The 25,365-nt window shown below is 49.6% G+C and overlaps 3 protein-coding genes across 3 annotated transcripts; 1 reads left to right on the top strand and 2 right to left on the bottom strand.

The window, feature by feature from the left end:
- Positions 1-965: 965 nt before the first annotated feature.
- Cgref1 (cell growth regulator with EF-hand domain 1) lies at positions 966-15,132 on the bottom strand. The gene is made up of 6 exons (XM_027424496.2): positions 15,003-15,132; positions 3,993-4,095; positions 2,391-2,456; positions 2,240-2,310; positions 2,015-2,136; positions 966-1,859 (listed from the first exon to the last, which is right to left on the bottom strand). Exons 2-6 carry the CDS (start codon positions 4,076-4,078, stop codon positions 1,356-1,358), a joined length of 849 nt encoding a protein of 282 aa, XP_027280297.1. The 5' UTR covers positions 4,079-4,095; positions 15,003-15,132; the 3' UTR covers positions 966-1,355.
- On the bottom strand, positions 12,641-24,357 carry Preb (prolactin regulatory element binding). The gene is made up of 10 exons (XM_027424493.2): positions 24,033-24,357; positions 23,276-23,465; positions 22,622-22,842; positions 22,369-22,449; positions 22,132-22,256; positions 21,798-21,971; positions 21,580-21,652; positions 21,229-21,388; positions 19,143-21,032; positions 12,641-15,281 (listed from the first exon to the last, which is right to left on the bottom strand). The coding sequence occupies exons 1-9, from the start codon at positions 24,165-24,167 to the stop codon at positions 20,938-20,940; spliced, it is 1,254 nt and encodes a 417-aa protein (XP_027280294.1). The 5' UTR covers positions 24,168-24,357; the 3' UTR covers positions 12,641-15,281; positions 19,143-20,937.
- Positions 15,231-20,388, top strand: Abhd1 (abhydrolase domain containing 1). Its single transcript, XM_027424495.2, has 9 exons — positions 15,231-15,426; positions 18,161-18,321; positions 18,589-18,771; positions 18,913-18,958; positions 19,137-19,249; positions 19,368-19,541; positions 19,669-19,717; positions 19,807-19,972; positions 20,104-20,388. Exons 1-9 carry the CDS (start codon positions 15,289-15,291, stop codon positions 20,310-20,312), a joined length of 1,239 nt encoding a protein of 412 aa, XP_027280296.1. The 5' UTR covers positions 15,231-15,288; the 3' UTR covers positions 20,313-20,388.
- Positions 24,358-25,365: the final 1,008 nt, after the last annotated feature.

Here is a 25,365-nt window from a genome sequence, read left to right as displayed (position 1 = left end):
CTGAGGATTCTGAGGTTCCTGGGAAGCCCATGGAGAAAGGCAGTTTTGGACAAAGGGGCCCATGGACCCAGAAAGCAGGCTTCCTGTCCAACTGCAGCTATCACATAACTTGAGGGCCTGGAAGAAGAGGAGGAGAAAGAGAAAGAAGAGGAAAGGAAGGGGGATATTTAATGCCATTACTAGGAATGGGGAATGATACCAGTGTAAGGGCTCAGACATTACGCTGGCCTGCCACTGTCACCTGGCAGAATGCACTCAGGTAGTACCCAGTAACCCAGCAGTAACCCAGCCCAGGGTTCCATGGTTGCATAGTCTGCAGGGAGGTACAAAGACCCCTTTAAAAGAAAGGCCCCGCCCACTTGCGCTCTCTTTCCCTCTCTCTTTTCTTCTGTTCCCCTGGGGCAGACAGGACTTTTCCTGTCTCCTCTTCTCTTCTGTCTTCTCTGTCTCTTTACCTTCCATGGAATCTGCCAAGGTTCCCTACGCACTTTATCATCTATCTGCCTTGAGCGACAGGGATCACAGGGGTCTGAACAGCATGTCAAGAGGGAACTTCAGAGGGCCGGGGGGGGGGGGCACTGGTGGTGCACACCTTTAATCCCAGCACTCGGGAGACAGAGGCTGGTGGATCTCTGTGAGTTCCAGACCAGTCTGGTCTACAGAGTGAGTTCCAGGAAAGGCTCCAAAGCTACACAGAGACACCCTGTCTCGAACCTCCCGCCCCCTTCTCCCCCCCCCCAAAAAAAAGAGGGAACTTCAGGAGAATGTTGTTGCCCTCAGGATAGACTGAGCTTTCTTCCTGGGCTTGTCGGTAGCTGGCTGTGGCTAGTGGCTCAGCACCCCTGGCTAGAAACCCTGGGAAAGCTGAATGTCCATCCATCCTTTCACAAAGCTTGTCCAGTCCCCAAATTCCTATGTTCTGAGGGCAAGGAGCTGGGTAGGCTAGACCAAGGACACAAAGGCTATGGAGATTAATTCATTCTGTTCTTTATTGGTTGTTCGGGGCCTGACAGCTGCCTCTCAGCTTAGGGTCTTCCTGAGCTGCACAGAAAGTCCTGCTTCCTCCTGAGGCCAGAAAGGAGATGTAGGAATGCTTTTTTTTTTTTTTTTCTCTCTCTCTCTCTCATGAAGACATGTTTTTACTAAGAAGCCCAGCCTAGCCTCAAACTAGCTGTATAGTCTGGGCTAACCTGGAGCTCTCAATCCTTCTGAAATAGTCTTCCAAGTTCTAGGATTACTAGCTTGTGCCACCATACCCATGTCAGAGGTGGCTCTTATCCCAACAGAGACATTCTACCTTTTATGCTTCTGCTCTGCACTGAGATTTTAAGGGATATGAGCCCGTGTCATCTCGTTTATATCTCATCATTCTCTAGTTGAATACTGTGAGCCTCCATCTCATTTGGAGTGTTCGTGGCATCTAATGTTCCCACTGGCAGCTCTTTGGGCTCCCCTTCATTGTTCTTGCGCCCCATCTGTCCCTCGGCATCCTCTCTGGGACTCAGGACGTCTCCTTCAGCCTCTGCCTGTCTCCTAACCGCCCCTTCGGGACTGAGGGTGTCTACTTCAGCCCCTGTCTGATGTTCAGCCTTCTGTACAGGTTCCAAAGACTCCCCTTTGGCCTCCACCTGGCCTCTAGTTTCTTCTCTCGTCTCCAGGGATTGCTGGGCTTCTGGTTGCAATGGACCATTAGCTAAATGCAACTGCCTCCCAGCAGGCTGTGGCTCCTGGAGAGCTGGAGGAAGAGACTCTGCATGCTTGGGGACCTCTCCTGGGAAGTTGACGAGCTCTGCAGGAGTCATGAGCCCATCTCCATCCAGGTCCTGGGTCTCAAGCACCTGGTCCACTACCAGGATCACCTGTAGAAACAGTTACCATGGATATTTTCGGGAACTCAGGCCCTCCCCAAACAACCCCATCCCTGCTGCATAGGGTGTGAGCTTCCTTTTTCAGGGAGTCTACCAAAGGACCAAAGCTCCAAGGCGCTAGTGCCTCAGTTTCCAGCAGTGCTTACCGGGTTGATGGGAAAGTGTGCAGCTCCAGGGGCCAGAGCTTCGGTCAGCATGGACAACAGCTCCAGGCCATCCAGCTGTCCATTCTGGTCATAGTCGTGGAGAGCAAAGAGGTAGAGCAGGACTAGGGAAGAGAATCTGGGTTAGAGAAGACAGGAACCCACAGGGCAGCCAGCACTCAGCCCCAGCTCTGACCCCAGGAGCCTCCCAGGGCCTGTGCTGAGCACCTTGCTCCCGGTTCATGTGTTCAGGGTCCTCTTCCATCTTCTCTAGTCCCTTGAGGTAATTCCGCAAACGTCTGTTGAAAAAGTGGCAACTCAGTCAGGTGAGTCCAAGGCTTGACCAGTTACTGTCTACTGAAATCCCCAGCTTACTCACTGGAGCTGCTCCGGGCCTGGCTGGAAGGGGTTGGGCATGATCTGCTGTTGTACTTCAGGGTCCATCCTAGAACAGGGAGAGAAGCATCAGCCCAAGGCCTAGCTTAGCAGCCACTTGACAGATTTTCCCAGACCCAAAGGGACTTGTCACTCCAAATTCCCACAAAAGGCTATAGGGAAAAATCTCTTCCAGTGTCACCGGAAATAGAACCTTACCCTCTAAGACTGCTTTTGCAGCTCAGGTGCCTTAATTAATGTTAGAAAATCAAAAAAAAGGGACTGGCAAGATGGCTCAGTGGTTAAGAGCATGTGCTGCTCTTCCAGAGGACCCAAGTTCACCCAGTACCCACAATGGGTGGCTCACAGCTACCTATTACTTCAACTTGAGGAGACCTAACCCCTTCTTCTAGATTCTGCAGGCACCCCCACACTCATGTACACACAGACACATACATGCAAAGAAAATGCCTGGTGAGGTTGAGGCCACCATAGTAGACACACATTGGAGGGCCCATAAGATGGTCCAGTGAGTGTCAAGGCACAGTGGCTTATTGTGGTCTTGCTTCTTCAATGCCACGATCAGAGGAGCAGATGTCAAGCTAAGGCTGGTAGCGACGCCCAGGTTTCTACATACCCAGTCTGCCCCATGACAAGTCATTGCATCTTCCTTTCTCTTTTTCTTTTCTTTTCTTTTTTTTTTTTTTTCCGAGACAGAGTTTCTCTGTGGCTTTGGAGCCTGTCCTGGAACTAGCTCTTGTAGATCAGGCTGGTCTCGAACTCACAGAGATCCACCTGCCTCTGCCTCCCGAGTGCTGGGATTAAAGGCGTGCGCCACCAACGCCCGGCTGCATCTTCCTTTTTCAAGCAGAGGGCATGGATGTCAGCCCAGAGTTTAAGTCTGCCCAGGGTCTCAGAATGTATTCCTAATTCTGCACAGGGCTACTGTGTGTCCACATCAGCCTGGAATGGCAGAACTGACAGGAGGTGATGCAGCCACTTTCGTCACTGTTGCCAGCTCTCCAAAGCTATGCCAGTATCACCCTCCCCTCATACCCACGATCCTATTGCATATACTGAGTATAAGAAAGCAGCTCTAGGGCTGGAGACATGGCTCAGAGGTTAAGAGCACTGGCTGCTCTTCCAGACGTCCTGAGTTCAATTCCCAGCAACCATATGGTGGCTCACAACCATCTGTAGTGAGTTCTGGTGCCCTCTTCTGGCCTGCAGGCATACATGCAGACAGAACACTGTATACTAAATAAATAAAAAAAAAAAAAAAAAAAAAAAAAAAAGCAGTTCTAGTAAGTCAGAAATGTTAGTCAATGACCCCTATTTCCTTGGTATTTCCAATGTCAGATTCACAGATTGCAGCCCCGTCCCAGTTTCTAACTTCCTCCTGATGCTTTACACAGGTCTGGGACTGAACTTTTGGCTGCAAAGTGATCTACAAGCAGGGACTAATCCCTCCCTGTGACATTCTGATGTCACAGGGCAGGAGGTTGGGATGTGAACACAGAATTGAAGGAGGTTGTACTTCAGCAGGCTCCTGGTTCCTCAGAGGAGTCCTGAAATTTTTCTCTACCCCAGCCCAGGGCCCTCTTACCTCGCAGCTCCATCCTTGGGAGCAGTGTAACCCAAAGGTAGCAGCAATAGTGGCAGCATCAACACTTGCATCAGACACTGGAACATCTCTCTGGATACTGGAGCTAGGAGCAGAATCAAAGAGTCAGGGGAGGGGTGTCTGCCAGTGTTGTGGGGTCACATGAATCACACAGAAATGACTTCCTTCCTTGCATGTGGAAACATGTGGCATAGGAAAAAGGATGCCTGCTCAGGGAGGACTCTATATGCACACCAACAACCTTCCATGGACTTTTGCTGTACATAAGTCCTGGTTGTAGGAAAATACACAAATCCTGCTCCAGTATTTAAGTGCGTAAGAGCAGAGATGCGCTGTGGAAGGTAACTCTGGGCTCCTTCCCATGTCCCAATGGCCCTGCTTAACTGCTGCTTAAGTATGTCTGCCCTAGAGAGGCCACTTCCTTTACAGATGGGAGAAGAATAAATTAGAATGCTTGGACTCGCTAAAGATCAAAACGTATACAGAGAGATGGACTGTTAGTCTGTACTTAGGAAAAACCGACTGAGGCTTGGTGTGGTGGTACATGCCCTACAATCCCAACATTCAGCCAGGTGGCCTTGGAGCACACCTGTAGGGGACAGTAAGCCACGCCTGTTAGAGGCTGGCTACAGGTGTGCCTGACCATGCCTGTCAAGGTGAGGCCAGAGAGAAGGGGTCTCCCATGTGCTTGCAGCCACTTAAGAGCCCATCCCAGTATCTTTAGCTGTCAAACCACCTCCACTTTTTGACACAGAATCTCTCACTGAACTTCAAGTTTTCAGTTCAGCTAAACTGGCTGCCCAATAAGCTTCAAGCATTCACCTGTTTCTAGCCCCCCATTCCCACCCACCATGTGCTATAGGTACATACTACTGTGTTTGGCTTTTTACATGAATTCTGGGGATCTGAACTCAGGTCCTCGGTAGACATGTGACAAGTGGACACCTCCCAGCCCTGAGCCTGCCTTTTTACATGGGTGCTGAAGATTGAGATCAGGTTCTCATGTCTTGTCTTACCAACGAAGCCTTCACTCCACCCCCTACCCTCCCACCCTCATTGCCATAGATAGCGAATAATCTATACATATGATTGGACTTGGTGGCTATGGGAGTACATGAAACTTGCTGATCTCTGTAAGCCCCAGTGGCCAAAGGGAAGTTGAAGCCACCACTGACTGAAAGGTATTTCTAGCATTAATTGCTACATTTTCCCTAAGTGTCGCCCTTCATTCCCCTGGTTCTGCCTCCCAAGTTCTAGGATTACAGATGTGTGCCATGGTGTCTGGCTGTTCACTTCTTTGTTTTTCAGTGTTGGGAAGTCAAGCCCAAGTCTTCACACACGAAAGTCAAGTGCCCCACAACTGAGGTGCACTGTCAGACTATTTTTAAAATATATATTAGATTTATGTATGTATATGAGTGTTTTGTCTGCATGTATGAATGTGTACCATGTAAATGCCTGGTGCCTAAAGAGATCAGAAGAGGGCATCAGATCCCCTAGAACTGGAATTACAGAAGGTTGTGCGCCACCATGTGGATGCTGAGAACCGAACCTGGGTCCTCTGCAGGAGCCACAGCTGGTGCTCTTACCTGTTGAGTCATCTCCCCAGCCAGTCTCTTTACTGTTTCTTAAGTTCCTTCTTAAAAATGAGGTACTCTCTTATCAGTAAGTTGAAGGTACAAGATCAAACTACTTCTTTTCCTCCTTAAGGTTTGCAAAATTACACAATCAGGAAAAGATACATGTTTAAACAATGAACAGATGAACAGAAGTGAGTGGCACCTACCTACAATCCCAGCTCCTTGAGAGGCTGAGTTATAACAGTCATGAGTTCGAGGCCAGCCTGAGCAATGTAGCAAGATCCTGATGGAGAGGAAGGGAGGGACAAAGATACAGATTGCTAGGGGAAGGAGGTCTAACCCAGGGTTCGAACACGGAGCACGAGGGTCCTAACCAAAGGCTGCCTAGGTCCCAGTGCAGGCTCTGCCTTGCACTGACTGTGAGCCCTCTCAGGCCTCCACCTGCAGTGCAGGCTTGGTGCTAGCTAAATGAGACGAGGCCTTTTCTTTCTAGAAGTTGTCCTGGCTGCTCTGTAATGCCTTAACATACACCTTCCCTCCTGGCCTTCCCACCTGAGTCCTTCAAATTACTTTCTTCTTCCCATCTGTTCCCTGCAAGGATCCAGGCTGCAGGAGGCAGGAATAATTTAAATCCCTCAGAGCTGTCAACACTTACTATGAGGATTACATCTGTTGCCATCCGCTAAGGTTGCTTTTTAGAAGACAATATTTGGACTCCAAAGACAAACCCTGGTGGTGGCAGTTTGGGCCCAGCAGGAAGTACCCTTCCATCCACTAATCCATTCAGTTATTAGGCTGACTGCAGGAGCCCCCAAAACAAGCCTACACCTATTTTTTCTTTTTTTAAAATTTTTTGTTTTGTTTTTTTTTGTTTTTTGAGATAGGGTTTCTCTGTGGCTTTGGAGGCTGTCCTAGAACTAGCTCTTGTAGATCAGGCTGGTCTGGAACTCACAGAGATCCACCTGTTGGGATTAAAGGCGTGAGCCACCAACGCCCGGCTAATTTTTTCTTTTTTATTCTTTTAAATTTTATTCTTTTTCTCTGTCTCTCTCTGTCTCTCTGTCTCTCTGTCTCTCTCTGTCTCTCTCTCTCTCTCTCTCTCTCTCTGTGTGTGTGTGTGTGTGTGTGTGTGTGTGTGTGTGTCTGTCTGTGGACATGAGTGCCATTAGTGTACATGTGGAGGTCGTAAAACAATTTTTAGGAGTCCCTTTTTCCACCACGTAGGTTCTGGGGATCAGACTAAGGCCAAACACTTTTACTATCCCTCTTGCTGGTTCATGTCTTCAATTTGTTTTTACTTTGCTTCCCACTCAACCTGTAGTCCAATTCACCTCTTCTTAGGTGTTTGGACTTAGTGACTGGCTTCCAGGTGACAAAGATAGCTGAAAAAACTGGTAGTGTCTCCACTTCTCTCTGTCTTCCCCAAGCCCCCAAAAGACTACATAGGGACAGAGCTCTTCGGGCCCAGCTACCTCCCAGTCAGACATGCAAGAATGAACCTTCCATTTCTATTTGTGAGCCTTCCAGCTGTCCTGGCCAACAGTATGTACAGAGAAAAGCTAGTCGCCACTGTCTTGCTTAGCTGGCATCCACAGTAAAGCTAAGGCTATCATCTGAAGCTACTAGGTTGTTTTGTTTGGTTGTTTGTTTGTTTGTTTTTTTCTTCGAGATAGGGTTTCTCTGTGGCTTTGGAGGCTGTCCTGGAACTAGTTCTTGTAGACCAGGCTGGTCTCAAACTCACAGAGATCCACCTGCCTCTGCCTCCCGAGTGCTGGGATTAAAGGCATGGCATGTGCCACCATCGCCTGGCACTGTTTGGTTGGTTTTATGAACCAAGGTCTGGATTTGCAACCCAGGTGGGCTTTGAACTCATATAGCTCATACTTGCCTTAAACTCACTTAAATCCTCTTGTCTCAGCCTCCCAAAGACAGAGATTATAGTCATGTACCTCCACACCTAGCTCTGGTTGTTTTTATGAAACAGGGTCTCCCTAGGTGACCTCCTGGCAAGTGCTGATTACAGGCATGTGCCCCTACAGCTGGCTGTTACAGACTGCTTTTTAACCTACGGTGGATTCCCATAGCCTAGCTGGTACTGAAGCATCAATGTGATAATCCAGTCTGCCTAGGAGCAAGGCAAGTGCTGAAGCTGCTTTGACCAGAACTGTACAAGCAGTGTGCAGTGTGCCTGATGCTGGGAAGCCTGAGACCATTTGCAAGCACCTGCCCTGTATGGAACCTCTTCTGAAGACCTTGAGGGATTCTGAAGTACCCAGGTGCTCTTTTCTATCTTTAAATCCAAACCATTTACGTTTTGAGTGGCTTGTTAAGTAATCCTAAAAAATCCAAATACCAGCTGTGTAAGTGCTGGCTTCCTAGATCTTCTTAGGTGTGGGACCTACTTAACCCCACAGGCCTTGCTGTCTGCTGCTCTGCTGTAGCTGTCCCAAAAGTCTCAACTGCCTTTGTTCTGGGCTCTATAAGTCATGTGAATTCTGAGCCCTTCCTATATGCATCAGTGTCATCGTCCTCCTTTCTGACCTGTGAGTCCCTCACATTTGTAACTATTACATTATAACTATTTAGTGTGTGTAGTGGACAGAAGCAAGATCCACTTTCATAGGATTGCAGAAAACAGTAAGAGGATAGTGAATTCCTTCTTACACAAAGTCAGCCTTTTACTGTTGTCCCAGACTGTGGTACTGTCGTTACACCCACATCAGATACATCTCCCTTTACTAGAACGCCATTGCTCCAAAAACAACTTTTATTGTTTATTTTATTACTGTGTATATGTGTGCATGAGTGTAGGCCGGTGGGTGTCAGACTGCACCTGTGGAAGTCAGAGGGCAACTCTTGGGAATTGGCTCTCTCCTGCCACCTTGTGGTACATTCGATTTGAACTCAGGTCCTCAGGCTTGCTTGCAAGTAAGTACTTCAACCCATTTTGCTGGTCCATTCAAAACCTTTTTTAAAAACAACAGGGGCTGGAAAGATGGCTCAGCTGTTAAGAGCACTGATTCATCCCCAGCACCCATATATTAACTAACAACTCTCTGTAATCTAGTTCCAGAGGGCCTGATGTCGTCTTCTGTCCTCCTTTATCCTCTGAGGGCACTGCACACAAGTGGTACACAAACATACATGCAGGCCACACACCCATACACATAAAAACAATAAAGGCCAGAGGTGTTGACATACACCTTTAATCCCAATACTTTAGAGGCAGAGATGGGAGAACTCTGTGAGTTCCAGGCCAGCCTGGTCTACAAAGGGAGTTCCAGAAAATCTAAGGCTACAGAGAGACCTGTTTCAAATAATCAATTCATAAAAAATCCCACAGGGTCTCATGTAGGTAGCCCAGGATGGCCTACAACTCATCATGTAGCTGAGGGTAACCCTGAACTCCTGATCCAAGTGCTAGGGTTAACTGGTGTGTACCACCACACCTGACAATTCCAACTCCAAGCCCTTTAATCGCTCCTTGTTTTCCTCACAGTCCAGAGTCCTCACTTGGGTGTGCAGGTGTCACATCATCTTTACCTCATCCTCCAGTGACCCATTATAGCAAACATGGCTTCAAACAACAGCATGCTAGATTTTCTTATTTTTTTAGTGTTTTTGTCCAAACCTGTTCCACCTTCAACCTGGATCGTCTTGATAATCTTAGCCTTCAGTTGCAGTCTACCTCAAAAATGAAAAGCACCACATGTGGACTTCGAGTCTAATATTCTGTTGGTGCTTTCAGCTGTTGTTTAAGAGAATCATGCAAAGTATAATGAGCCTGATGTAATATGACTTGTTCATACTCACAAATTTAAGCCCTTGTGGGAGCTTTTAAAGTGGTCATTGAAAAATTGCTTGTAAAATAAAAATGATCCTAGCCATTTCCTAGAATTATATCATGCATAAATGTAACTACCCTAACAAGCACTTGAAAGCCACCAAAACTGCTAGTTAACAGTTGAGATACAATAAAGTGAAGTTACTCAAGAGTCTCTCTCTCTCTCTCTCTCTCTCTCTCTCTCTCTCACACACACACACACACACACACACACTCACACACACACACACTCTCTCTGTCTCTCCCTCACACACACACACACTCTCTCTCTCTCTCTCTCTCTCTCTCTCTCTCTCTCTCTCTCTCACACACACACACACACACACACACACACACACACACACACACACAGCCTTCTGCCTCCAATTTCTTTAGGCCTTTGCCCTAGTTCACAGGAGGAGTTTGGCCTTGAGGTTGGACCTTTGATCAGATCTTGCCTCTCCACTGTTATGTGGTCCAGGCCGGTGTCTTAACTTCTCTTAGCCCTGGGGTCTTCATTAGTAAGATGAGGGTGTTTCATAGGGACTTCGGGAGGTTTAAGCTAGGGCCAGCAGATGCTCCACAATGTGGCAGGGGCCTTTGGAGGCTTAGCTCATATGGCTTCCCAGCTGTTGGATACATTTCTTTTACAGTATTCCGTCAAATAGCCATAATATCTCTCTTGAACCTTTCCAGGACAAAAGCTGGCACCATGAAGGGCATCCATGTCATTTCTGAACAACTCTGACCACCGTGGAGAAGTTATGTGAATCTAGTCATCTTCCTTGATTTTGCCCCCTAGTGTCCAGATATAGGGAGGGGAGTCCTAAATGACTGCAGTTATGCAGCCAGAGGCGCGCACACCTGAGCTAGAGCTCAGCCAGCTATGGTTGGATGACGATGGGCAGCGTCCTTTCAATCATCTCCAACTACTGAATGAGGATGAACCCTACCGGCCAGGGCTGTTGGACCTGTCATCAAACCCAGGGGCCTCGCGGGGCGCTTTGCACCCTTCCCATATCTGCTCTCAGGGATGACCTCTTCCCCAGCGGTAATAGGAGGCCAGAGCACCGCCCCCCACCCCCACCCCAGCCGAGTCCAAGCCGTAGGGGATGCGGAGGACTGCGCTCTCGGCATCCTGACTGCAGGCAGAAGGTCTCCACCCTCACCCGCAAGGAGCCCGGTACTCCCACCGCTCGCTGGGCCCCAGCCCCTCCCCGAGTCCGACCCACCTGCTGCGGTGGTGCTGCGGGCGACTGGGGCTCCGGCTTCGTGCGCGCTATGGGCACCGCGCCGTCCTAGCCTGGCTGCCCGCAGCTGGCCCTCCCCCGGGCGGCTCCACGTGGCCTTTCCACGTCGCCCTCCAGCCTGCAGCCGCCGCCCAGGCCCGGGCAGAGTCCGGAGCGAGCGACAGCCACCGGAGGGCCACCGCCCCGCCCTGCCCAGACCTGTCTTGCAGCGCCTCCACCTGGCCTTGTTCCATGCGGATCCTCGGTGCGTGTCACTGGGACCCAGATGGAGGCAGATTGTTTTTTTTTTTTTTTTTTTTTTTTTTTTTTGAGTGTGAGGCAGAGAGAATACATGTATGACAGACAGGAAAGGATTTGTGAGGGTGCTTGTGTGGGCGGCTGGTGAGGCGTGTATATGAGGCGTGTATTCAAGAGCCGGAGTCATAGTGGTGAGTCTGGTTTGTGTATAAGGCAGTCACAGAATATTGAGACTGATGTGTTACACGAATAAAAATAGTGGTGAGGCAAGGGGTGTTATGTGAGAGAAATAGATACAACTGGACAAATATGAGGCTGGTGTTCATTTACAATGTCTAACTATGATTATGCTGTGGCAACACAGGCTTTATTTGAGAAACTTGTTTGTGACTAATAGAACATGACCTGCTGTTAAGTGTGTGTGATTGCGGCCTTCAATGGAAAGAGCAGTGTGGCCAATACACGGCCAATTATCTAGGAGTGTGACAGTACGGGTGTATCCAGGCGTCTGCACAAGCTCTTCTCAAGTTGTTAAAGCTGAGATTCCAGGTTGGTGTGTCAATGTAAGCATGCCTATTATGGAGAAGAGGTTCCATGTGAGGGGAGAGGCTGATGGGGCTGGGTGTCAGGAGAAACCATTGCAGCAGGAACAGTAGTTTGTCAACACAGGTGTCGTGTCGTGTCGAAGCTCTATGGCCACAGCTTTAAGATCAAAATGGAGTGTCGCCTACTTTTACCCCAGTGGCCAGTCCTTCTACCCAAGCTCAGGCCTATGTCTTACCCATTGGCCCATGGACTTAGTTTTTTGAATAATCCCATATCTCAGAATCTTCAACTTCTGCCCGGCGGTGGTGAGTTTGAGACCAGCCTGGTCTACAAGAGCTTGTTCCAGGACAGGCTCCAAAGCCACAGAGAAACCCTGTCTCAAAAAACCAAAAAAAAAAAAAAAAAAAAAAAAAAAAAAAAAAAAAAAAAAAAAAAAAAAAAAAAAAAAAAAAATCTTCAGCTTCTTCTGTTTCATCAGAACCAGAACCTCCAGTCAGTAGCCATCACAGCCATAAGCCACCCAGACTATGTTGCCTGGGGGGGGGGGGCGCTGTTGGGTGAGGTTGGCTTGGAACCCTGTTCACTGGCTTCCACCATGCTGCTACTCCCTGTCTGGTCAGTTAGTTGATCTGTTCTTAGCATGTACTGGTGTTCTTTGGGATTCCCTCTTCACTCTCTTTGCTCATGTGGTCATCTGTTCATGGAACTTCCATCGTTGTTTGTCAGGGGTTCAGCTGTGTCTTCCAAATGCTGACCTGTTGAAGCTGTAACCTCCAGAACTTCTGGATTCCATCATATTGGAAATCGGGTAATGGCAGATGAGATTAGTTTATATGAAGTCACACTGGAGTATTTAATTCCATATGACTGGTGTCCATAGCTAAAGAGGAAATCTGAACACACACAGGAATAACACTGCTGAGGCCTGAAGTGTCTCCCTCTCTCAAAAATTAATTCTTGAGACTCTACCCTTGTTGTGGTGCTAAGTGGTGGGGACTCTTGAGACATGATGAAGTCAAGGGTTCTGCCCCTGGATGTGGGGGAAGCTGCAGACCATCTGAGCCTGTTTCACTCTTGCCCTCCTGTTCTTCCCACTGTGTAAGGACACATGAATGGCATCGTTTATGAAGAACAGATCGTGACCAACACTAAGCCCTATTAGTATCTGATCTTGGACGTTTCACACTCCAAAACTGTGAGCAACAAATTTTATTGTTTATAACTTGTCCAGTGTAGGGCTGGAGAAAATGGGCTTAGTGGCTGAGAGAGCATAGTGTGCTCTTGCAGAGGATCCAGGTTTGGTTCCCAGAACCTATGTCAGGTGGCTCCCAACCACCTGCAATTCCAGCTCCAGGGGATCTAATGCCCTCCTTTAACGTCCTCAGGCAGCTGTACTCACATGCACCCCCCCCCCCCGCCACCAACACACATGGACAAACACAGAAAAAGATAAATCTTTAAAAATTGTCCGGTCTGTAGTATTTTGTTAATGGGATCACCATGTGAAGATAGACATAGAGGTCAGAACCAACCAACCCTCAGAAGCAATGGGAGATGCGCACACAGATCACCAAGGAACCCACACTGATGCCATCTTGATTCTCGTGTCCAGACTGGGAGAATACATTTCTATTAGAACATCCAGGTTGCAGTACTTAAAATCAACTCAACAAATGAACTCATCACCTAAATGTTAATGAGCCGAGCATGATGGTTTACACTTGTAACCCCTGCATTTAGGCAGAGACAGGAGAATCGATTCAAGTTCAAGTCCAGCCTGGTCTACATAGCAGTTACTGGGCCACTCAGGGATGCACAGCGAGACCCTGTCTCAAAAGCAAAATAAAAAAGGACAAAAAGCCACCCCGCCCCAACTAAATGGCAATAACTCCAAGATCTCTATTGGTAGTCTACAAGGCCCAGACCTCAGGAATTGAACAGCCTACTGATTTGTGCCTGGGTCTGGGCCTGGGTTTTGTGGCTGGGTGCTGACACTGAAGTGGTCAAATGCTTTTAAAGAAAAGTTTAATGGTCTTCAGTTCTTGGAGACAAAAGGCAAAACAAGACATGCACAGTCCCGAGGGGGAAACACTATTGCCCTTTGGATGGGAGACAGGAGCAAAGGAAAGGGTAGGCATAGCCCATAGTCTTCCTCTAAGGGAAAGACAGGCAGTGGCAGGGCTAGGATTAACCAGATTTAATAATTCTGAGGGGCTTTGGAGCACAAAGGCTGTTTTAGAGAACGGGCTCTGGGTTTCAGGGGAAAAGGTAGAGTCGAAGAAAATAGAACATGTACAGCATTCTAGCCCAATGCATCTGGATCTGAATGCATTGTCTTCCTCTTCTAGCCTTTCCCTCCTCTGGTCTCCCTACCCCGGGGATAGACATGCCTGTATCTGTGCAGTCAGGAACCTGAGAGCCATTCCTATTCCTCTTCTGCCTCACCTCCACCACACTGAAGAGTCCTGACAACTCTGCCTTCTACCCTGAAGATCTTCATTCTTCTACCTGCCAGTGCCCCCAATGCCCAGAGTGCACTCTCTCTCCTCTCTCTCTCTCTCTCTCTCTCTCTCTCTCTCTCTCTCTCTCTCTCTCTCTCTCTCTCTCTCTGAGCCATCTCTCCAGCCCGCCCAGAGTGCTCTTAATATTAAGCGCCCAATTGGCCCCTTTGCTTCTGTCTTTATTCTCCTCCTTCTAAGTAGCCCGAAGATTTCTTCTCAAACACATCTCTCTGACTACTCTCTTCCTGAGTGCTTTGAGGGATTTCCTCTGCCCTCAGGAAGCTCAGTAATCTACTCCTTGATCACCCACACGCTCAGCCACGCATTTCTTTTGGCTCCAGATTTTCACTTATCCTGGAGCTGGCACTCTTGCCTCCCATCTGCCTGGGAAACTCCTATTAATTTTTCTGTCTTTCCCCATTGAAAGTTGGGCATCATTCTTACCTGCTCCCACACAGCAGCAGGGAGCACTTCCTTTTTCTAGTACTCTTTCCTGTCCTAAGAGCTCAAGCCTTTAATCACAGCACTCGGGAGGGGAGGCAGAGGCAGGAAGATCTCTGTGAGTTCGAGACCAGCCTTTCTACAAGAGTTAGTTCCAGGACAGCCTCCAAAGCCACAGGGAAACCCTGTCTCGACCCCCCCCCCCAAAAAAGAGAGTTCAACATTCAAATCTCATGGAAAGATTTTACATTACATACGTTGATCTATCCCTAGACTAGGAGTGGTACAACTCGCGGTCTAGTCTACAGTGGGAAGCCAAGGTTCTACCGAAATCCCTATCCAAAACCTTAATGAAAACAGAGACAGGATCCAACGCTTGCAATAGAGTTGATGAGCAAATCATTTGTTGCACCCTTTCTCTTGGCGGGGATTGTAAGAGACGAGGGAGTAGAATATCACCGCTGAGCGACTGAAACCTGAGTATGCAACAATTTGTCGGGCAGTGCTTGTGCCCAGTGTGTGAGGGTCACGGTGGTGAATGGCTGCGCTCTGGGGCTGCGGAACCCTTCCCAGGCTGCCGGATTCAGCCCTCGCCGTCCAGAGATGGCACTCACCAAGATGGCAGCTGCGGGGCGCTGCTTGCCCCGGGGGACAGCGCTTTCCACCACCAAGGCGACCCAGGAGCGGAGGGGCGTGGACGACTGGGTCAGTACGGCTTGTATTTGTGAGGTTCGCCTGATCGCCGAACGCCGCCCCTCGTCTCCAGACTGGCGGTGGGCGGGGCCCGCGGAGGGCGGGACCTGCAGAAGCCTGCCAATGGCGTGCAAAAGGCGGGTCCACGACAAACCGCAAGCGGAAGAGTCAAAGTTCAGGAGCTAGAGCCAGCCGGGAGCCTGGGAAATGGAATACCCCTACATAACCAAGATGCTGAGTTCGTCCCTGAGCTCGCAGAACGGCACCTGGTCAGACACCGTCTCTCTGCTCTTGGCTCTTGGCGTTGCTCTCTACTTGGGCTACTACTGGGCATGTGTGCCCCAGGTGGGTGAGGGCTGAGCTCTGGCCGGCGTGTTTGGGGTACTAGAGTGTATAAGGGTAGTCTCCACCCTGGGCTCCAGCCCTTTCTGAAAGCTTGGATAGTTGGTCCTCCCGCGCCAAGTGCATTTTGCTATTATGACCTACTGGAGAGCCGACTCTGCCTCTTTAGATTCTCGGAATCTTCCTCTGCTAGCTGAGTCTTTTAAGGCACAGAAAGGGTGCGCCCCTATACTGTTGACTATTGGATAAAGGTGGAGTGGAGGTCAGAGATTGCGTTTTCTGCTTTCCCTTTTTTAGGTGGCCTAACTAAAATATGCAGATTATGTTCGCTAGCTGCACAGAATAATGGAACGGATGCCTGTGTGGTTGTGGCACCAGTCCATCAACTTGGAGGGGCCTCGTTTCCCTTGAGGACTAGCTGGGGTTCTTGCCAAGCTTAGGACAGATGAATAATTCTACCCCATACACACTCAGCCCTGTTTTAAGTTCTAGACTCTGTTGTGTGTACCATGCTGAAAGTCTTAACAGGTTGTTTTTGATCAATTTGGAGATTTTCTGAACTGAGACGTAGATAAAATACATAATCTACATATCCAGGAAAAGCTAACATTTTTGATCTCATTAAAATCTATTTAGGTGAAAGTCTAAAAAGAAACCTATTGATTCAACTTCTTTAAAAAGATATATAGGAGTTAAACGCTTATTCCTGGCTACTGGGAAGGCTGAGACAGGAAGATCACTTGAGCCTAAGAGTTTTCAGCCATCCTGCGCAACAGGCAACACAGCAAGGTCCTGTGCCCACACAATGGGGGACATGGGATGCGTCTCAGAGAAAAAAGAACCTTTGTGGCCACTGGTAAATGAAAGTCATGTAAATTAGGAGTAAAAGTGTGATTCAGTGGTTAAGGGCACCTAGGTTCGGTTCCTTGTACCTACATGGCACTTCCAGTTCACAACTGTCTGTAACCCTCTCTGGCTTCCAGGGGCACCTGGCATATAGGTGGTGCACAAATATTCACACAGGCAAACACTCACACATGCTAACTAAAAATAAATCTAAAATATAAATAGTAAAAAATAAACATGTTTTTAAAATCACATAAAATGCTTCTTAGCACAATACCTGGAATGCAATGAGCATTCAACACTTTTACCTACAAGTTATTACTGTTGATATCATAGCTATTAATTCTGCTTTGCCCTTGTTTGCTCTATCTTTGGGCAGACTCTTATTAACCTATAAGAGTCATAATTTCTTTACTTCTATCTTATCAAATAAGGTTGGAATTAGTCGGCTTTATCGAAGTGATTTCATTGTTGTTATTCTAGGGTTAGGGACCAGGGTCCAAGTCACAGCATCAGCTGGGCCTCTTTAGTGTATCATTTGCCTAGCCCCTTTAGAGTAGCAGGACTGTAGATAAAACAGGATCTGAATAAAGTTACTTAGAAATGCCATTTATGATAAAAAAAATTACTTCCCCGATGCTGGAGATTGAACATAGGGCCAACCACTGAGCTATTATACCTCAACCCCTTCAGTTTCAGTCTTAAGCTGGAGTCCTCTGATTTTGTTCAGCATACCCTCCTTGAGTCTATGAGGCTAGGCCCTCCCTCTCCTTTACTTCATGGCTATGCAAAGCCAAGCAAAGAGGCTGAGAGGGCTTTGTTCCCATTGACCTCATTAGCTCCTATTATCCCATCTCTATACCCTTTCCCCTAGTTGGCATGAAGAAAGGAAATATTTGTTCACGTTAGGATGCTTCCTCCTGTACAGCACAGCCTAAGAACTGGGGCTCTACAAGAGAGTATGAGGTGCTCTTGGGAAAGAAGCCTTTCAGCACTGAGCACATACATTAGAGAAAGGCACAAGTATACAAACAATGGGGTGCTAAAGACAGTGGGGCACAACAAGAGCCAGACTGAGCAGAGCAGGCTTCAGGGAGATGCATTTGGACAATTCAACTGCAATGTGCAGGCCACAGACTGAATGGTGCTGTCATTTCTTTGCCTGGTCAAGAATCTCAACCAGCAGAGCATGGTGACAGGAGCCCAAGACAGAGGCAGGAAGATTTTGATGAGTTCAAGGCCAGCCTGGGCATAGTATAACTTTGTCTCAAAAAACCAGCCACCCTGGGCTGGAGATGTCTTGGCCCTGAAGAGCATGTGCTGCCCCTGCAGATCAGTCTGTTTTCCAGCACCCATGTTATGGCACTCTGAACTGCCTGTAACTCCAGCTCCAGAGGATCTGACACCCTCTTCTGAACCCCACAGGCAAGATCTGCACCTGTGTACACATACTCACAAACAGAGGCACATAATTAAAATCAAATTAAATCATAAAAAAGGCCCAAACTCCAACTAACCAACCAGAGGACTATACAGTAAGGACTGTAGGGTACCAACTGAGCAGTTTATATTATCCGCTCTCCCACAAATGAATTGAGGAGGGGACAGGCTGAGTGAGGAAGTCAGCACCCAGTCAACTGCAAGGGTTCCCCCTTCAGGGTCAGTTCTGGAGGTGGCACTTTAGGACTGGGTTACTTGGGAGGCAATAGATAACTATATTATTTAAGGTGACCAGGCCATCCCAGTCTCTCAATTTTGCTGGATCCTTCACTGTGGCAAAGCAGTATCTTTAAGGCTGGACTTCAGGAGAGAGATCACTCACCCTCCAGTGTCTGGGACCGAAAAAAAAAAAAAAAAAAAAAAAGAGGCCAATTGTGTTGTGTGGTTACAGAGGCCTCGTCTGGTGGCTGGGCCCCAGTTTCTGGCCTTCCTGGAGCAACACTGTCCAGTCACTGTGGAGACTTTCTACCCCACACTGTGGTGTTTTGAGGGACGGCTACAAACCATCTTTCGAGTCCTCCTGCAGTCTCAGCCTGAAGTCTCTTACCGGAGGTAAGAACAGTCAGCACATGAAGCTGCTGGGTCCTATGGGAGACTGATCCACCTCTTTAAATGAAGGCCATCTGTGCCCTCTGTGCTGAGCCCATGAGATTGGGCACCTACACAAGCTTAATAGCTCATCTATCCATTCTACATGGCCAGCCTTATTGCTTTGTATAAAGCATGACAAACTGAGAGCTTGTGAGTGAGCCAGAGGGTAGACCCCTGAAGTCCAATTCCTGATGGTATCTTTATATACCCATCTCTCTTAAACCCCAGTGAAGTCCTCCAGACCCCAGATGGAGGCCAGTTCCTTCTAGACTGGGCTGAGCAGTCTAAGAGCAGTCACTACCTGGACCCTACCACCCAGCCCATAGTACTGTTGCTTCCAGGCATCAGCGGCAGTAGCCAGGAGCCATACATCTTACACCTAGTTAACCAAGCTTTGAAAGATGGCTATAGGTAAGGTTGGGGTACAGAACTTGGGAAGGGAAAAGTGGATCTGAGCCTGATACAGCACTCTTCGGCAGGGGCCTTCCTGAAGACTACCAAAGGGGAGGGGCTTCTTGGGAGGGTTTGCCTCACATACCTGTGTTGCCCCAGGGCTGTTGTGTTTAATAATCGTGGCTGCCGAGGGGAAGAACTGTTGGTGAGTACCCTCCTTCCTTGTGGTGGCCCTGCACCTGCTCTCTGTAGAGATCACTGGCCCTAGGGCTCTGCCTACTTACCTACTCCCCTACCCTACCGAACTACCTCCCGAGCCCTTCCATTTGGTTGCTTTCTGGGAAGGGCCTCCCTCCCTAGCCAATGACCCAATTTGCCCCCAGACTCACAGGGCTTACTGTGCCAGCAACACTGAAGATCTAGAAACAGCTGTGAAGCATATAAAGTGCCGCTACTCCCAGGCTCCACTGCTGGCTGTGGGCATCTCTTTTGGAGGGTAATAGTTGCTTGGGTTTACTCCAAAGACCCATTGTCCATCTTCTGTCTCTTCCTCCTCTTCTGCCCCAATTCACTCAGGTCAACACGTTCCACAGCCTTTTCATCCAATTTTACAGGATACTGGTGCTCAACTACCTGGCACGGACAGGGAAGGCTGGAGGACTGGTAGCAGGACTGACAATGTCTGCATGCTGGGATTCCTTTGAGACCGTTGACTCTTTGGAAACCCCGCTCAACTCACTGCTCTTCAATCAGCCCCTTACTGCTGGACTCTGCCGGCTTGTGGCCAGGTAGGACAGCAAGTGCTTGGGTCAGTTTCACATGGGGCTTTCTTGATGAAGTAAGAAAACAGAAGCTGTGATCTCTGAGTTAGGGGCAGGAAGGAGTCCAGACAAACCCTGATGTATTCTCTTCCAGAAACAGAAAGACAATTGAAAAGGTGTTGGATGTAGACTTTGCGATAAAGGTATTTTTCAACCATCCCCTCACCCAGTGCTGGTCTCCTGTTGTCTCCTATTTTATGATATCATAGCCTGCCGTACCTCCACCACACAGGCCCGCACAATCCGCCAGCTGGATGAGCGCTACACATCTGTGGCTTTTGGGTATAAAGACTGTGCTGCCTATTACCAGGCCTCAAGCCCAAGAACCAAGGTAGATGCCATCCATACCCCAGTCCTTTGCCTCAATGCAGCAGATGATCCCTTCTCCCCAGGCCATGGTGAGTGGCTTCAACAATGAAGCCTTGACCCCCAGGCTAGTGAACCACAGATGTGGGTTGTACCTGAGGTGTGAGCCTGGGTTCTCATTGCAGGACAACTTTCTGACCTTTTCCTCTTGATTCCCTCCCAGCCTTCCCTCTGCAGGCCGCTCAACAGTCTCCCTATGTTGCACTGCTCATCACAGCTCGGGGGGGCCACATTGGCTTCCTGGAAGGACTGCTGCCCCGGAAGCACTGCTATATGAACCGTGTCCTCCATCAGTACGCCCAAGCCATCTTCCAGCACTACATGGAGCTGCCTGACCTTGGGGCACTCACTTCTGAAGATGGAAAGAGCTGACAAGAGAACTGCTTGGGGGGGAGGGGTCTCAGTTCAATCTTTCTTTGTTTATTAAATATCAACTCTTCCCACCTAATGAGCTGAGGGTCACTTTCCCCTTCCTCAGGCCCGAGTAGACGATTCAGGAGCTTACTGTACATGTGGCCTGACTGGGTTGGTGCTACCCACCTAAGCCCACAGACCACAGCTACCTGAGACTTCCTTTGCCTCTTCCTGCCCTAACAGCAAGTGCCAGCCCAGACTTTGTCTCAACAAAAGCCAAGGACCTCGTGTAATGGCTGTAAGGGGAGGAGTGGACACAGTTTCTATAAGAAGGATGGCAATGCCTCCAGGGTCTTGGGCATCTTCACATATTTCTAGAGAAGAGCTCAACTCTGGAGCCCTGGGAAGCAGAGGAAACAAGGCAGGTAGTGTGCCTGGGTTCAGACCACACTTTCCTAAATGGATCCACAGGTGATGAATGTAGGGCCCCAAGATCCACAGGGATGTGGGGCCACAGGCAAGCTCTGGCTAAGGGACACGCAGTACCCGCCAGTCTCATTGCAGGCAGCCTCAGCTGTGGACCTCAGTGATTCTGCTCTAGGAGGTGGCAGTGTCCAAGCCGAATTCTCATTGGTCAGGGAGGCTAAAGAAAACCTGGAAAGGCACTCTGGAGCAGCAGGATGGTCACAATAATAAGGCCGACACACATCAGCAGCAGTAGCCATACTGGAACACTCCCTGAGGATGTGACAAGGGAAGACGTGAGTGAGCCAAGGAGGCTCAGAGCTTAAAGACCAGAACCCCTTAACCAACCCCATTTATTCAAGGAGGGGCAGATGAGTGGATAAAAACAATCCATTTTCCAGGGGTCAATTTTTGCTATGGCTAAACATGAAGTGGTACCCCCAACACACAAAACATAACAGTGACTCACGCCGTGAGGGCAGCAGGTGCAACTGGCAACGACTATCCACAGCCACAGAGAAAAGAGCAGTTTCATGGGGTCCAAGAAGCTCTGGGCCACAACCCTTCTCAGGTAGAAAGGTTACATCTGTCACCACAATGCCATGGGCCTCCTTCACATAATAGAGGCGCTGGAGAAAGAGAAAACAAACAAGAAAAGCCTAGTTGGAGGCTCCTTTTTGGGACATATGTTCCACAGCCCCAGCAGCCTTCCTGGCCCATGGACTGGGCCAGACTCCTTCCTATACACTCAGGGTAGAGTAAGCCTGCAGCTCCCCACCCTCCATCCCCCATAGGGTTTGTGCCAACCTCTACTCATTACCTGGAGAGAGAAAGCTATATAGATGGCGACAGAGCCAGTGACCGTGCCTAAGCCTAGGAAGGTACCGGATTCACTGTAACAAATAAGAGTATTCGTTGTTCTGGAAGCTTATGCAGAAACCTTCTCACCCAACAGTGGTCCTCAAGAGACTGAGTCAGGACTCACTCCTGAGCTCCCTCAAGCACCCTCCTTTCCAGTTAAGCAACAATATCTCACACCTGACACTGAGGCAGGAGATGACTTCATGGCCACAGGGCCTGGTCCGAAGAGGCAAGAATGTGGAACTGTCCCAGGCTGTGAGGTAGCAGGGTGGGGGCTGACGCAGGCGCTTGTGGGGGATCTGCACTGTGAAGAGTCGCAGCCCCCCAGGTTGATCTGGAACCTTCCCAAACCTGGAAGCCGGGCAAAAGGTTTGTGCCTTCCTATATCCTGGTCACACTTGAAACCACCTCCAACATGGCTACAGCCACCCCCAGTTCCCCTCAGTCTCTTCCCACTTCCCCACTACAGCTGGGGTGTGTCTCTTCCAGCCATGCTCTGTGACCTTCATACCTGCAGGCCTGGTAGCGGTATGGTGTGTCAGAAGAGGCGGGTCCATTCTCTTGCCACTGTAGCTGTGTCACTAGTTGCTCCTTCTGCCACACAGAGGCCTTTAAGTCCCAGCCTACAGTCACCAACTGGGCAGGGGTAAAGATTCCAAATATGGACAGTTAGGACATCTACTTATGAGGCAAGCAGCACAAGAGCCCCCCTTTTCTGTACCAGTACCCCATACCCCCACCTCCTTACCTTGCCATCAGGACCCAAAGCCAAATCTCCAATCTCTCCTTCATGTGCTTTGAAATCCAGAACTTTCTCCAGGCTAGGTACCTACAGCCAAGCCAGCATCACAGTTTAGACCAGACGTAGCAAGAAAACTGCAATCTCCATCTCTCTTACCCCAATGGCCACTCATAAGTTTCCCAGAGTGCATATTCAGTCTCTCACAGTTTTGGAGTTATTGCAACTGACTTCCCTCTCCCTTAGGCCCCTAAAACCATACCTTCCAGACACGAACATGGCCATCAGTCCCTCCAGTAGCAAGCAGGGTATTATCGTGGTTGAAGCACACAACTTTCTGCAGTGGTTCAGTGCTAAAGTCTGTCTGTACTGCCTCCAAATTTTTTACTTTGAGTTCTACCCCTTCAGGGTGTACTTCTGCTCCAGATTTCTTCTCTGCTGGAGCTGCCCCCTTCCTTTGTCGAGGTCCCTGCTCCTTGGAACCTACAACACAATTTTCCAGGGTCCAGACTTCATTTGTTTTGTTTTTCAAGACAGGGTCTCTCTTTGTAACAGTCCTGGCTGTCCTGGAACTCGCTTTGTAGACCAGGCTGGCCTCAAATTCACAGAGATCTGCCTGCCTCTGCCTCCCAAGTGCTGATTTCTTTGGGGTTTCTTGTTATTGTGGTTGTTGCTTTTTAAAGACAGTGACAGAACTTACTATGTTCCCCAAGCTAGCTCTAAATATCCTCTTGCCTCCACTCCTAAGAAAGGAGATTGCACCACCACAACCTAGCAGAATCCAGGCTTCTGTATTAACTAGTATTAGTCCTTCTGTACTGACAGTACGGAGAGTGTTTTGGCGCTACTGAGACCCTACACCTAATCTCTCCTCTTTAGAGACCACGATTAGAGTGATTTTTCCAACGCTCCTCACCTGACTTCTCTGTTTTATTGCGCTTCTGTTGATGGACATGAAAACGTAGAAGCTGACATCGGGCATCCTGTCCGGCAGCAAGGATGTCACCAGCCAGTGCCAAGTTCATAGTGGCCCGTGTCTCTGTGTCATGAGAGTGTAGCAAGGAGGCGCTCAGGCAGCCATTGATTTGCTCTAGCTGCAGAAAGTGCTGGGAGGGAACCAACGTGGGCAAAGTTCAGGCGAGCCCGGAAGTCACATCAAGTCCTAGACTTAGTCGTTTAAGTCCTGTCTTAGTTGTATCCCTTGGCTTCCCGCGCCTCCATCTCATGGGGTTTGTTGTTGTTGCTGTTGTTAGAGCTTTATTTTCTTATTGGAGCTCTCCAATTAGTACAGCAAGTAGGGCTTAGATTACTAAATCCAGTTTACAGAAAGCAAGGAATCCAGGCTCGAGCTGCTTGAAGGCACATAAGACAGTGTGCCTTCCTGGAAAAGGCCAGAAAAGCAGCCCTGGACCAGCTCCCGCGGTCCTGCCTTCGCAGACCCGCACAGTTTCCAGGCTGTTATTTGGACGCCTTAACCACTCTTCTAAGGTGAAACCAGCACCCAGGCGTCTACGCCGGGTTTTCCCACTAGAAACAGGCAGGGCTTAAAGTAGGGGTACGACTCAGCCCTGCATCCCCTCCGCCCCGCCCCCGTCACCCCAGAATCGCCCTCGGGCACGGCACGCCACGGCACGGCACAGCACGACCCGTTCCCAGTTGCCCAGAGTTCTCACCACACCATTCTTGATGCCGGTCTTGGCGGCTCCTCCTCCGCCCGCAGCAATGAGCAGCCCGTTCTTGGGGTCCACCTGGAGCGCGTACAACGGGAACGGGGCCCGGTACAGCTCCACACCCCGGCGCCTGCCCATCCCGCACGCGCGTTCACTGCCAGCCCCGCGGAACCCACGACATGCCGCGCCCTGCCTTCGACCGCTGCCGAACTTGGTACCGCCGTCGCCGGGAAGCCTGAGGACCCCGCTCAGCCCCGCGGGCTCGCCACCCCTCAAACCACCGCAGGTATCCGATCTGCGCTCGCGCGGCTGGAGCTCACTGACGCGCAGTGCGCACGCGCAGCGCTCCTCGGCTCTCTCCGCGCAAGCGCAGGACGCCAATCCGCGTCAGCACTAGCGGGACGCGCTGCCACGGAACCCTGGCAGCGGATCCGGTTCCTCGACCCGAATGACGGCCGATCTGCCATCTTTGTGTGGGGCGTGGGACGTGGGGCTGTAAGAGATTACTGAAGAACAGTAAACTTTGAATTAATAAGTTCTCCAATTGGGGCGGTCCCCACCTCCGGAGATGCTGCACGGACTCGTAGAAGAGAGGACCTTTACGTGTTACTCCGGAGAGGAAGTGTTTTCTCCCTGGGCACAGCGAGGCTTCAAATCATATTCACCGCGTTCTAATAATCCTAATATAAAGAAATCGCTCCCTCCGCCGCGGATTGACACCCAGCTCTGCAACAGAGAAGTTACGGGTGACAGTGGCTCCCCGACAGGTGTATTCTGTGTTGATCTGTGCCTGGTATCTCACCCCCGCCCTTTTAAAGATTGTTCCCTCCTTTCTCCCCGCCTCTCCCGCGTGCGTGCTTCTTGCAGGTGCCCACTGGAACTCGGGTTACAGTCGTGAGTTGCCATGTGGGTGCTGAGAATTGAACCCGAATCCTTTGGAAGAGCAGCCAGGGCTCTTAACCCCTCAGCCATCTCTCCAGTCCCCCTCCCCCCCGCCAATCCCCGCTACCATGGTGGAGGTTCCACCCAAGCCCCCTTCCCTATCTCCCTCCAAACCCCGCCGCAACTCAGAAAGCCCGCCAAATGACGGCCCCTCCCCCAGAGAGGTTCAAGACTCCTCCCACGGGGTATTTAAACTGCCCTCCAGAAAAAAGACTCGAGGTTTTCCGGGTCTCTCTTTCCCGTCTCCTCTCGGGCGGGGTTGGGGGGAGGGTCTGGAAGACCATCAGAGAGCGCTGTATCCATTAAACGTGGGCTTTTTCTAATTCAGTCTATCTGGTCTGATTTGGATTGCTGCATCGGCGGAGAGGCTTATCAGGGTGCAGACACTTTTCAC

The sequence above is a fragment of the Cricetulus griseus genome, chromosome 7 (genome assembly GCF_003668045.3).
Source record: "Cricetulus griseus strain 17A/GY chromosome 7, alternate assembly CriGri-PICRH-1.0, whole genome shotgun sequence".
NCBI lineage: Eukaryota > Metazoa > Chordata > Mammalia > Rodentia > Cricetidae > Cricetulus > Cricetulus griseus.
The sequence above is the reverse complement of the archived record's forward strand: the minus strand, read 5'-3'. Positions and strand labels throughout refer to the sequence as shown.

Excerpts from the sequence above, each read along its gene's own strand:
- Cgref1 (XM_027424496.2), bottom strand. The coding sequence starts at position 4,078 with ATGTTCCAGTGTCTGATGCAAGTGTTGATGCTGCCACTATTGCTGCTA. Across the intron at positions 2,457-3,992 it reads CCCAAGGATGGAGCTGCGAG|GATGGACCCTGAAGTACAAC; the intron begins GTAAGAGGGCCC and ends TCCCTGTTCTAG. Across the intron at positions 2,137-2,239 it reads ACACATGAACCGGGAGCAAG|TCCTGCTCTACCTCTTTGCT; the intron begins GTGCTCAGCACA and ends TCTCTTCCCTAG.
- Abhd1 (XM_027424495.2), top strand. The coding sequence starts at position 15,289 with ATGGAATACCCCTACATAACCAAGATGCTGAGTTCGTCCCTGAGCTCG. Across the intron at positions 18,322-18,588 it reads CCTGAAGTCTCTTACCGGAG|TGAAGTCCTCCAGACCCCAG; the intron begins GTAAGAACAGTC and ends CTTAAACCCCAG. Across the intron at positions 18,772-18,912 it reads GCTTTGAAAGATGGCTATAG|GGCTGTTGTGTTTAATAATC; the intron begins GTAAGGTTGGGG and ends GTGTTGCCCCAG.
- Preb (XM_027424493.2), bottom strand. The coding sequence starts at position 24,167 with ATGGGCAGGCGCCGGGGTGTGGAGCTGTACCGGGCCCCGTTCCCGTTG. Across the intron at positions 22,257-22,368 it reads CTTTGGGTCCTGATGGCAAG|TTGGTGACTGTAGGCTGGGA; the intron begins GTAAGGAGGTGG and ends ACCCCTGCCCAG. Across the intron at positions 21,653-21,797 it reads ATCTCCTGCCTCAGTGTCAG|TGAATCCGGTACCTTCCTAG; the intron begins GTGTGAGATATT and ends TATTTGTTACAG.